Genomic DNA, 12,639 nt, shown 5'->3' with positions numbered 1-12,639 from the left:
AGATGTATTGATCTTACTGTATGCCAGACCCCATGCCAAGCCCTAAACATGAACCATCTCATTGGATCCTACCAAGGTCCCATAAGCTGTTGGACATCATCATCCTCATTTTACAGGAAGCTGAGGCTCTTGGCTAACATCCCTGACAGCAACACCAGCCCCTGAGTACTCAGCAGGATCCTTCACTTGGGTGCCCATTATGCAGGCTTCCTCAGCACAGGGAAGGTCACTCATCACCCACAGGCACTTGATCGTTATCCACCCTTTGATGCTGTCAGATTCCAGAACACGCTGCACTAGTCTCTTCCTTCATAGGGAGAGAGGGAAGGTGTTATGAGAAAATCTCTCATCAATCTGACCTAGCTCCCCAAAAAGATGTAACTTTTAAAATGTCAGATGGAAATATTTAAAAAGTGTTACATGCCTGTATAGTTTTAGTATTTTACTTAAAGGGAATGTGGCTGTCTTTACTGGCTACAACGAGTTTAATTCAAGAAGGGCTGCTGGTCATCAGGAGAACAAGCAAGGGTTGATGCTGCCCAGAGTCTCCAGCCAATACACAATATGGACATCCCCTTCCACGGCAGCGGGAAGAGAGTGGCTCCTTGTGCAGTGAAGCTGACGTCCACCAACTAAGGCTTCTGGAAACATGTGGAGACTCACAGGGAGTGGGCGGGGTCTCAGCATCTGGCTAGTGGTGAAAGACGCTGAGAAGAAGGTGCTTTCCGTGTGGATTGGCTCACTGTTCTTGCCCAGTAATGTTCCAGGCCTTTGGTGTCCACCTAGTGTGTATTAACCCACTGAACAGCCACAGCAACTAACAAGGAGTTAACAGACATCTAAAGAAGTGAAGAATTGGAGGAGGCCAAGCCAAGCGTGGTGGTCCACGCCTATACTCCCTGCATTTTGGGAGGCCAAGGCAGGAGAATCACAAGCTCAGGAGTTCCAGATCAGCCTGGGGAAGACAGCGAGGCCTTGTCTCTACTAAAAAGAAGTATCCAGGTGTGGTGGCTCACACAGCTGTAGTCCTAGCTACTCAGGAGGCTGAGGTGGGAGGATCGCTTGAACCCAGGAAATTGAGGTTGCAGTGAGGTATGATTGTGCCACTGCACTGTAGCCTGAGTGACAGGAGACCTCTAAAAAACAAAAACAAAAAAAAAGCCTGACACAGTGGCTCACACCTGTAATCCCAGCACTTTGGTAGGCCTACTTGCGTGAATCACCCAAAGTCAGGAGTTTGAGACCAGCCTGACCAACATAGTGAGGAAACCCTGTGTCTACTAAACATACACAAATTAGCTGGGCATGGTGGTGCATGCTTGTAATCCCAGCTACTTGGGAGGCTGAGGCAGGAGAATCATTTAAACCCCAGGTGGAGGTTGCAGTCAGCTGAGATGGCACCATTGCACTCTAAACTCCAGCCTGGGCAACAAGAGTGAAACTCTGTCTCAAATAAAAGAATGGGAGGAAACTGATTACAATAACCAAATTTCATTTAAATGCCTTGATTTTCTTGGGCTGCATCTTATTGATTGGACAACTCAGTCAGTTCCTTTTGTTTTTTCCATCAATAACTGAAGATTCCTGAGGCTTAAACTGGAAAACAGGTTACTTAATAATAGAGGGCACCAGACAGATTCTGCTCAGTTTTCCTTTATTTCTGATTGTTTCTTTACAACCATCCATGCAAGAGTAACTCCCTCATGTATTCTCAAGCCTGAATTCCACTCTAGACATTCAGATTCCCATTTTCGACTCTACAGGACACAGGTCCCCAAAGTCCCATCGAATCCATGGCAACATTTCCCCCAAGTCCAGCCCCTGCTTGATCAGCTTTCCTTTCCCACTTTCAGAGCCTATGTGTGAAAGGATGGGTTCTGTGATCCCTTTAGGATGTACCTAAGACCTAGGTTTTAGTTTCCAAGTGTCCAGAAGAAAGCGTTTGACATACCCATCCAAATAGGCAGGCATTCAACAGCAGTATTGATCTGCCTCCAGGTCATAAAATGACCTGTTGCCACAGTCAGGGCAGTTGTCAGTACAGAAAAAGATCCTCTCGGGGTGCCTTAAGTCCCTCACTCTGTTCATCAGCTCAGCCCTAATTTGAGCAAATCTGCTCCAGCAGAGAGTACCATCAGCACCATAACTCTCCCGCGGGGCAGGATACACCCCCACGCATAAGTTTTTGAGTATGATTGTGTGGCTCAGCAGGTTCTCCAGGGTGGCCATGGAGATGGGATTTCCACAGAAGCTGAAGGTGTTGAGCTCAAAGCAGCGGCTCAGGGCAGGCAGGATGGCATTGACTTGGGAGTCCATGATGCCACAGTCATCTAAATCCAGGTACTCAAGGGTGGCTGCAACTTTTTCTAGGAGAATTTGGAGAGGCACAAGACTGAAATTGGTCAGTCTGATGCCACTCAGGTCCAGGGTCTTTAGTTGACTGATACTCGGGTACTGGGATAGATGCTTCAAGTCTGATTCCAAAAGCACACAGTTAGTTATTGTGAGGACCTTTAACGAGGTCTTCAGACAGCTGGGGAGAGAGAGCAAGAAGTTAATTCTGGGGAATCATAGGGGTGAGTGGAGGGTAGTGGGGAATGGCTTCAAGGTAATGGATGGAGACCTTTTTGCCCAAGTCCAGGGTCATTCTGATGGCCTGATGGTCAACACTTAGGATGATGCGTGATGAAGAGCTTTGCCACCGAGGTCAATTCCACTTTAGGCCCAGCCCAGTAACTCACACCTGTAATCCCAGAACTTTGGGAGGCTGAGACTGGTGGATTCCTTGAGATCAGGAGTTTGAGACCAGCCTGGTGAACATGGCAAAACCTCCTCTCTACTAAAAATCCAAAAATTAGCCAGGTGTGCTGGCGGGAGCCTGCAATTCCAGCTACTTGGGAAGCTGAGGCAGAAGAACCACTTGAACCCAGGAGGTGTAGGTTGCAGTGAGCAGAGATCATGCCACTACACTCCAGCCTGGGTGACAGAGCGAGACTCTGTATTAAAAAAAAAAAAGGAGAAAAAATAATTCCATTTGAGGCTGACTCATTTCACCATCATTTATAGGAATGGATCAAGTTCACAGAATCCCTCAAGCTCCCTTTCCTCATCTGTCAGGCAGAAAACCACATCCCTGGGCCACAGGAGCCCAGTGGAGATGCAGGCATAAAGGACAAACCCAGACAGGATCCTGCAACATCAGCTGGGGTGGGCGGGCTGCAGGCGTCCCTGACACGCCTGTATCATCAGCAAACCATCTATCACTTTCACCATTCTTTGTGCCTGCTCCCTGACCCTCTGTTTCAGAATCATGCATTTCCTAGGTAATTAATTTACCTGGAGCTCAAAAGAAACTTTTACAACAGGGAATTAGAGATGGGATCATTCATGTTCACCGAACTGTGGGGCACAAAGCTGATTTTCTGACATGTGCAGGTTTGCTGAGCATTCCCCTCTTCAGTGCCCACTTCACTTCCCTACTTCCCATCATCTTCTTAAAAAGTATCTTGTTGGCTGGGCGTGGTAGCTCTCGCCTATAATCCCAGCACTTTGGGAGTTCACGGTGGATGGATCACCTGAAGTCAGGAGTTGGAGAATAGCCTGGCCAACATGGTGAAACCCTGTCTCTCCTTAAAATATAAAAATTAGCCAGGTGTGGTGGCCCACGCCTGTAATCCCAGGCACTCAGGAGGCTGAGGCAGGAGAATCGCTTGAACCTGTGAGGCAGAAGTTGCTGCGAGCTGAGATGTCACAACTGCACTCTAGCCTGGACCATCAAAGTGAAAATCCATCTCAGAAAAAAAAAGTAATCTTGTTTGTTTTTACTTTTATTTATTCATTTCTGACAGGGGTCTTGGGATGTTACCCAGACTGGTCTTAAACTCCTAGGCTCAAGCTATCCTCTTGCCTCAGACTCCCAGAATGCTAGGATTACAGGCATGAGCCACCGCCCCTGGCCGATTTTTCATCATCTTAACTTAGACACACGTCCTCAGGAAGAATTCAGAAAGGCACCCTCACTAGATCTGAAACCCCCAGTAGCTAGCTTCCTATTATGGCAACCTCTCTATAGCATCTCCCCTAGCTGATCCCTCTGCCTCTATTGCGATGGTTGCGTGATACACATTTCAGGACAGGGCCGCCAACAGGACAATGCATGGACATTCTAGTGTCCCCTTCACTGTTACATCCTCATAGGCTGGCTCACAGTAGATGCCCACTAGTGTTTATTGTAACAGGCTCTGCTGTGGTCTGCAGAGAAAGCTCACCACCCTCCCTCACCTGAGCAGCTGGTCCAGGTGGCCTTCGAGGAAAGGAACAGAGTTCATATAAAGCTTTTGGAGGCAGCGCAGCTTGAGGAACTGAGTGGTGAACTGGGTAACAATCTCCTTCTTCTGCTCTGGGGAAACGTAGCGAGAGACATCCATGTGGGAGAGAACGAGCTTCTGAAGATTCCTCATGTGGCCCAGGTATGGGGTAAACTGTGTCAGGAATTGCAGTTTCCACCTGCAATTCACTTCCACCTCCTGGATACAGTCTAGGTTCACCATTTTCAGGATGCTTCTGATATTGCGGAAGGGCATTCCCAAAATTTTCAGCTTCTTACAGCACAGGTGTAGTAAATCTCTCCTCTGCTTGACCCATAGAAGGGGGTAGGTGAGGTATTCATCCAGAGTCCTGTTCTTGAGCCAAAGTTCTACGAACACAGTCAAGGGTTGCTGTCCTCTCATCCTTGGACAGTCCTGCACTGGTTTTTTGTTCCTCTTGGCATTGAGGAAGCACCCATGGGCCATAGCTTCAGACCAAACCATCCAGAAGTTCTCACAGACATCCTGTAAATCCAGCACTTGAAGTTTACACCTCCTGTGGGAAAATAGAGGTGAGACTGAGAACTTCAGAACTCATTTCTGAACTTAAACTCCACATCCTGGATAGCAGCTCCTCCCCTCCCTGCTTGTTGTCCCTCTCTCTGACTTTTCTTCACCCTGTTTTCCCCTTGGATCCTGCCCACTTCCACATTTTTTTGTTTTTTTTTTGAGACCAAGTCTCCCTCTGTCGCCTAGGCTGGAGTGCAGTGGTGTGATGTCACCTCACTGCAACCTCTGCTTCCCGGGTTCAAATGATTCTCCTGCCTCAACCTCACAAGTAGCTGGGATTACAGGAACCCCCACCATGCCCAGCTAATTTTAGTATTTTTAGTAGAGTTGGGGTTTGCCATGTTGGACAGGCTGGCCTCCAACTCTTGGCCTCAGCCTCCCAATGTGCTGGGATTACATTGTGAGCCACCGTGCCTGGCCCAGTTCTCACTTTTCATGGTGCCTTTCAGTGCCATTAGAGGAGAGGTTCCTGGTACCTCCATGGACCTTGTGTGGTGAGCAGTGCTTTCCCTGAGGAGCTGGTGAATGGCCAAGTCCTCTCAGCTTCCTCACCACCACCATGCCCCCTTGGGCCTCCTCACTTCTCATGACCCAGCTGTTCCTTCTGTTGGACACCTGGGCCCACCCCACCAGCCCACCTGGCCCACCTCACCTGGGACGAACCCCTTGGGTAAGCAGTGCATCAAGCCCATCGAGCACAGCTTGGAAGGCCTCCAGACAAGGCATCTTTATCAGAGGCCTCAGAGGGAGGCGGCGGAAGGGCCAGGCCTGCACCATCAGCTTCAGGGCCTCACAGCGTCTCCTGCTGAAGGCCTCCATGAACAGTGGGGGGAAAAGTTCCGTGGGCAGCTCCTCCAGGGTGGACATGGCTAAGGCTTGGTCCCTCAGCAGGCTCCGCCCCGCAAGCTCCAGGAGTCTGGGTGGAGTCCGGATGCTCATCTTCATGAATCTGCAGGGAAAACTTCCAGAGGACAAACCCAGAGAAAAGGCATCACTCTCAGGCCAAGCCCATGCAATCTCATCTTCTCCTATGGCAAAAGTCACTGCTCTGGCAATGGTGAAAGAGCCCTCAGTTTACTCGAATTCTACTCTGTACTCAGTGGCCATTAAGCCAGCATTCTGCCTCTGCTGCATCAGCATGAGCGTCTCCGAAGCAGTGAGGAAGCAGGGCCACAACTAGCCCTTCCTTTCTATCCAGTGCTCCATCCAGTGACTAGTGAGTGTGGAGGAACCTGAAAGCGAACGCCTCCTACCATTGGGGGAAATTACTAATTACTCAAGGTTCTAAAACAATGGGAATGGGAGTGTCACAAGCCTACATGCCCACATTTTCAGTTCCTACAAATAAGCTTGTTGGGAACATTCATGGGGCATCCCTAGAACAGGTTCTATTTGTTTTCTTTTCATTATTTAAGCTTGCTTTCTCTTTCTCTCTCTTTCTTCTTTCCTTCTTTCCCTCTCTCCCTCCCTTCTTTCTTTCTTTCCCCCTCTCCCTTCTTTCTTTGTCTTCTTTCCCTATATCCCTTCTCTCATTCTCTCTCTCTTTCTCTCTCTCCCTCTCTCACTCTCTTTCTGACAGGGTCTTGCTCTGTCACCCAGCCTGGAGTGTAGTGGTGGGATCTCAGCTCAGTGCAGCCTTGACCTCCCAGCTCAAAGGATTCTTCCTCCTCAGCCTCCCAAGTAGCTGGGACCACAGTTATGCATCACCACACCCAGCTCATCTTTTATTTTTTGACTTTTTGTAAAGACAGTGGATTTCGCTATGTTGTCCAAGCTGGTCTTGAACTCCTAGACTCAAGCAATCTACCCCTCTTGGCCTCCCAACATACTGGGATTATAGGTGTGAGCCTCTGCCCCAGCCACATTATTGAAAATTTCAGTGAGAAGCTTTGAATGCTATGTGACACTGTTATGCATCATTTGCAAGATAGATGTTTCCAATGCACACCTCTTACACATATTCAAACTGAACCACTTTGGCTGGATGCAGTGACTCACACCTGCAATCTGAGCATTTTGTGAGGCCGAGGCAGGTGGATCATCTGAGATCAGGAGTTCAAGACGAGCCTGGCCAACATGGTAAAACCCTGCCTCTACTAAGACAGCAAAAATTAGCCAGGTGCAGTGGTCTGCGCCTGTAGTCCAAGCTACTAGGGAGGCTGAGGGAGGAGGATCGCTTGAACCCAGGAGGCAGAAGTTGCAGTGAGCTGACATTATACCACTCCACTCCAGCCTGGGAAATAGGCTAGATTGAACAGAGAGACCGAGAGAGCTACATTTGACTAGACTTCTTAATCTCTACCCAGTTAATCCTGATTGGATTTTTGTCTTTCTTAATGATTAACTGATCGATTTAGATATTGATCCATCAAAATGAAAGATTTAGGGATAGGGTGAAAGTCCAGGACTCATTCACTGATTCCCTTCACAAACATGGAGTTTTACTAATATGTGTCCTTCAAAGTCCTGAGTGTGAGACAGGGAAGGGTTGAATCTCTTCCTGATATTAGACAGAAAGAAAGAAAACTTGAAAGTATCTTTGTTGAGGGATCCTTGGCTACATCAAATTTATCAAAATATTTCAGAGTTAAAACAGTTTTCAAAGACAGAGATGACAGTCCCTAAGAAAACACAATAGAAATCTTCATGTATCCGATGATCACCTGGGTCATATAATTTTTTTTGGTGTTGAGGGAGCTGAGTCTCACTTCGTTGCCCAGGCTGGAGTGCAGTGGCACCATCTTGGCTCACTGTCACCTCGGCCTCCAAGATTCAAGCAATTCTCATGCTTCAGCCTTCCACGTAGCTGGGACTACAGGCATGCACCCCCCACAGCCATGTCTCCATTTGGGTGGAAGAGGATGTGATTGGTTTAAAATTAAGGTCATAGATCCTTTTTGGTTAAGATATTGTTTTTGTTTTTTGGACAGGGTCTCTCTCTTTTGCCCAGGCTGGAGTACAGCAGTGGTGTGAGCATGGCTCACTGCAGCCTCAATCTTCTGGGCTCAAGTGATTCTCCCACACCAGCCACCCAAATAGCTGGGACTACAGATGCATGCCGCCATGCTCGGCTAATTAAAATAAAAAAAAAGTAGAGGCCAAGCACCAGTGACTCACAGCTGTAATCCCAGCACTTTGGGAGGCCAAGGCAGGTGGATCACTTGAGGTCAGGTGTTCGAGACCAACCTGGCCAGCGTGGTGAAACCCCACATCTACTAAAAATACAAAAATTAGCCAGGCATGATTTCAGATGTCTGTGACACCAGCTTCTGAGGATGGAGACTGAGGCATGAGAATTGCTGGAACCCGGGAGGTAAAGGTTGCAGTGAGTTGAGATTGTGCCACTGCACTCCAGTCTGGGCAACACAGTGAGACTCCATCCCCACCCCCCAAAAAAACGTTGTGTAGAGTAGGGTTTTTGTGGTGTTGTCCAGGTTGGTCTCAAACCCACGGGCTGAAATGATCCTCCCACTTTGGCCTCCCAAAGTGTTGGGGTTAAAGGCATGAGTCACTGCTCCCTTCAAGAATTTTAAAAAGGCATCAGCTAAAGCACAATCAACTTTTTTGAAATAAAGACAGAACTGCATTTAGAGGAAAACATTCAAAGCTTCAAATTGTTCATATATATATATAAAAAGGACAGGATATAGCTCTGTGCCATCGTAGGCTGCACTGTCACCATCCCAGACCGGCTGACTGTAGGTCAGATGGAAGTGTCCTTACAGAAATTAGTGACTTACCAGATCTGGATGTAGTCTAGAAGGTGCTCAGACCTCAGGAAGAACCAGGCAGGAACTCCAGGCTTGAAGACTTTGGGTCTCTCCTGTGGGTCTTTAGAAGCTTTTATTGACCTTTCTAATCACAACTCCCACCCACGCCCCTCCACGTATCCGCTGCTAGCTTCCAATCAGAAAATGATATCTGATTGCATTTGTGAAGCTCCACCCAGGTAATCCTGATTGGGTTTTTGGCTCTCCCCAGATTAATGGATTGAATCAGATATCCATTCATATCACATATCCATATTCACTTCATGAAGCAAGAAATTGACAGTGTTAGGGATAGGGTTGAAGTCAAGAATACATTCATTCAAGGCCAGACGAAGTGGCTCACACCTGTAATCCCAGCACTCTGGGAGGCAGAGGCAGGTGGATTATCTGAGGTCAGGAGTTTGAGACAAGCCTGGCCAACATGGTAAAACCCTACCTCTACTAAAATTAAAAAATTAGCCAGTTGCGGTGGTCTGCGCCTATAGTCCAGGCTACTAGGGAGGCTGAGACAGGAGGATCGCTTGAACCCAGGAGGCAGAGGTTGCAGTGAGCTGACAATACACCACTGAACTCCAGCCTGGGAAATAGGCTAGATTCAAAAAAAAAAAAGAAAGAAAAAGAAAAAAGAGAGAGACAGAACGACATTTGATTCGAATTCTACCCAGTTAATCCTGATTGGACTTTTGGCTTTCTTCCAGATTTACTGATGGAAGTAGATATTCATCCATCAAAGTGAAAGATTTAGGGATAGGGTGGAAGTCCAGGACTCATCCACTGATTCCCTTCACAAAAATGGAGTTTTACTAATATGTGTCCTTCACAGTCCTGAGTGTGAGATAGGGAAAGGTTGAATCTCTTCCTGATATTAGACAGAAAGAAAAGACTTGAAAGTGTCTTTGTTGAGGGATCCTTGGCTACATCAAATTTCTCAAAATATTTCAGAGTTAAAACAGTTTTCAAAGACAGAGTTGACAGTCCCCAAGAAAACACAATAGAAATCTTCATGTATCCAATGATCACCTGGGTGGTATAATCTAATTTTTTTTGGTGTGTGTGAAGCTGAGTCTCACTTTGTCGCCCAGGCTGGAGTGCAGGGGCGCCATCTCAGCTCCCTGTAACCTCCACCTCTGAGATTCAAGCAATTCTCATGCTTCAGCCTTCCACGTAGCTGGGATTACAGGCATGCACCCCCACACCCATGTCTCCATTCCGGTGGAAGAATTACAGTGAGGACGTGATTGGTTTAAAATTAAGGTCATAGACCCTTTTTGGTTAAGATATTGTTTTTATTTTTTGGACAGGGTCTCTCTCTTTTGCCCAGGCTGGAGTACAGCAGTGGTGTGAGCATGGCTCACTGCAGCCTCAATCTTCTGGGCTCAAGTGATTCTCCCACACCAGCCACCCAAATAGCTGGGACTACAGATGCATGCCACCATGCTCGGCTAATTAAAAAAAAAAAAAAGTAGAGGCCAAGCACCAGTGACTCACAGCTGTAATCCCAGCACTTTGGGAGGCCAAGGCAGGTGGATCACTTGAGGTCAGGTGTTCGAGACCAACCTGGCCAGCAGGGTGAAACCCCACCTCTACTAAAAATACAAAACTTAGCCAGGCATGGTTTCAGATGTCTGTGACACCAGCTTCTGAGGATGGAGACTGAGGCATGAGAATTGCTTGAACCCGGGAGGTAAAGGTTGCAGTGAGTTGAGATCGTGCCACTGCACTCCAGTCTGGGCAACACAGTGAGACTCCAACCCCACCCCCAAAAAAAACGTTGTGTAGAGGAGGATTTCTGTGGTGTTGTCCAGGTTGGTCTCAAACCCACGGGCTGAAATGATCCTCCCACTTTGGCCTCCCAAAGTGTTGGGGTTAAAGGCATGAGTCACTGCTCCCTTCAAGAATTTTGAAATGACCTAAACCAAAGCACAATCAACTTTTTTGAAATAAAGACAGAACTGCATTTAGAGGAAAAAATTCAAAGCTTCAAATTGTTCATATGAAAAAAAAAAGGACAGGATATAGCGCTGTGCCATCGTAGGCTGCACTGTCACCATCCCAGACCGACTGATTGTAGGTCAGATGGAAGTGTCCTTACAGAAATGAGTGACTTACCAGATCTGGATGTAGTCTAGAAGGTGCTCAGACCTCAGGAAGAACCAAGCAGGAACTCCAGGCTTGAAGACTTTGGGTCTCTCCTGTGGGTCTTCAGAAGCTTTTATTGACCTTTCTAATCACAACTCCCACCCACGCCCTTCCACGTATGCACTGCTAGCTTCCAATCAAAAAGCAATATCTGATTGCATTTCTGAAGCTCCACCCAGGTAATCCTGATTGGGTTTTTGGCTCTCCCCAGATTAATGGATTGAGTCAGATATCCATTCATATCACATATCTATATTCAGTTCGTGAAGCAAACAATTGACAGTGTTAGGGATAGGGTAGAAGTCCAGCATACATTCATTCAAGGGTGGGCGAGGTGGCTCATACCTGTAATTCCAGCACTTTGGAAGGACAAGGTGAGTAGATCACCTGATGTCAGGGGTTCAAGACCAGCCAGGTCAAAAAGGTGAAACCCCGTCTCTACAAAAATACAAAAATTAGCTGGGCATGATGGCAGGCGCCTGAAACCCAGCTACTTGGGAGGCTGAGGCAGGAGAATTGCTTGAACCCAGGAGGCGATGGTTGCAGTGAGCCAGAATTGTGCCACTGCACTCCAGTCTGGGTGACAGAGGGACATTCTGTCAAAAAATAAAAAAATCATTCATTCATGAACTCCACAAACACTGATTGTATTTTACTAATATGTGAACTTCATAGTCTTGAGTGTGAGGCAGGGAAGGATTTGATCTGTTTACGACATTAGACAGAAAAATAAAATCTGAAAGTAGTGTTGTTAGGAGATCCTTGGCCACATCAAAATATAAAAATGCTTTATACTTTAAAAAGCTTTATAAAAACAGAGGAGTCATCCCTATGAAATCAGAATAAAAATCTCAAGGTATTGAATGGTTTTTGGGATTTTGTATAACCTAAGGTAGCAGATTACATGCTCGTTCTGGTGGAGGAGAGGTGCCACTGAGGGCGTGAGTGGTCTCAGGGCTTAGGTTAAGGCTTCTTTGGAAGAAATTGAAACCACTTCCCTAAACTTTATAAATTTAATCAGTGAAGAAGGGAGGGAGAGAAACAAAAATAAACCAAGCTTGCAACACATTCAGCATTCATCAGGAGGTCTTCTTGCTCTCTGACCTGGTTCCTCATGGTTGCTGGCAGCCTACTGTTCCAAAATCATATAGACCTTAGATTACAGTTCCCCTTAACTTCCCTGCAGACAACGATTTACGCATTGTAAAACATTAACTTTTTCATCTGAGATATTCTTTCAGGTTCTGCATGTCAGTGAAACTACTGATGCCAGCTGATCTGAAGGGCCCTGCAATGCACCAACTCACCAAAGAATGCAGTTTCTACATCCTGTTGACTTCTTCCCTCTTACTGCTACCCCAACTTTCCAGCCCCTTGCTATCCAGCATCCACTGGAAACCCTCAGTACTCCTTGGGGAGATGAATTTGAGGATCTCCTCCTAGCTTCTCATTCAGCCACCTTGTGATCATTAAACGCTCTGCTGCAAACCCTGCTGTCTCAGAATATTGCTAAGCTACTGTGCAGCAGGCATAGGAACCTGATGGTCCTGTAATAAAGTCATGTGAAAATTACAAATGGGAAGTGAGGGTGGAGCTGGTCAGGGTTGAGCTGGGTTTTTAATGGGAACCTGGGAGTGAACCAAGACTTGCTGAACATGTTGGGGGTTATTGAGTGGGTGTAAGAGGAATCTATCTAACATTGCACTGATGCCCTTTTGGTTTTAATCCTTATGACCAAGTATGAGTCTTTCAAAACAATTTGTATAATCCTCCTTATTTTTCCTTTCAAAACCTTCAACTTCCTTTATCTCCCCAAATAATCTCACATCTATTCCCATTTCTTTGCTTACTTC

General features: G+C 46.8%; 1 protein-coding gene across 1 annotated transcript; it reads right to left on the bottom strand.

Moving 5' to 3' along the window:
• Window positions 1-1,637: 1,637 nt before the first annotated feature.
• Window positions 1,638-10,918, bottom strand: LOC746501 (PRAME family member 15). The gene is made up of 4 exons (XM_054678002.2): window positions 10,757-10,918; window positions 5,530-5,838; window positions 4,282-4,863; window positions 1,638-2,533 (listed from the first exon to the last, which is right to left on the bottom strand). The coding sequence occupies exons 2-4, from the start codon at window positions 5,820-5,822 to the stop codon at window positions 1,972-1,974; spliced, it is 1,437 nt and encodes a 478-aa protein (XP_054533977.1). The 5' UTR covers window positions 5,823-5,838; window positions 10,757-10,918; the 3' UTR covers window positions 1,638-1,971.
• Window positions 10,919-12,639: the final 1,721 nt, after the last annotated feature.

The sequence above is a fragment of the Pan troglodytes genome, chromosome 1 (genome assembly GCF_028858775.2).
Source record: "Pan troglodytes isolate AG18354 chromosome 1, NHGRI_mPanTro3-v2.0_pri, whole genome shotgun sequence".
In the NCBI taxonomy this organism is placed as follows: domain Eukaryota; kingdom Metazoa; phylum Chordata; class Mammalia; order Primates; family Hominidae; genus Pan; species Pan troglodytes.
The sequence above is the reverse complement of the archived record's forward strand: the minus strand, read 5'-3'. Positions and strand labels throughout refer to the sequence as shown.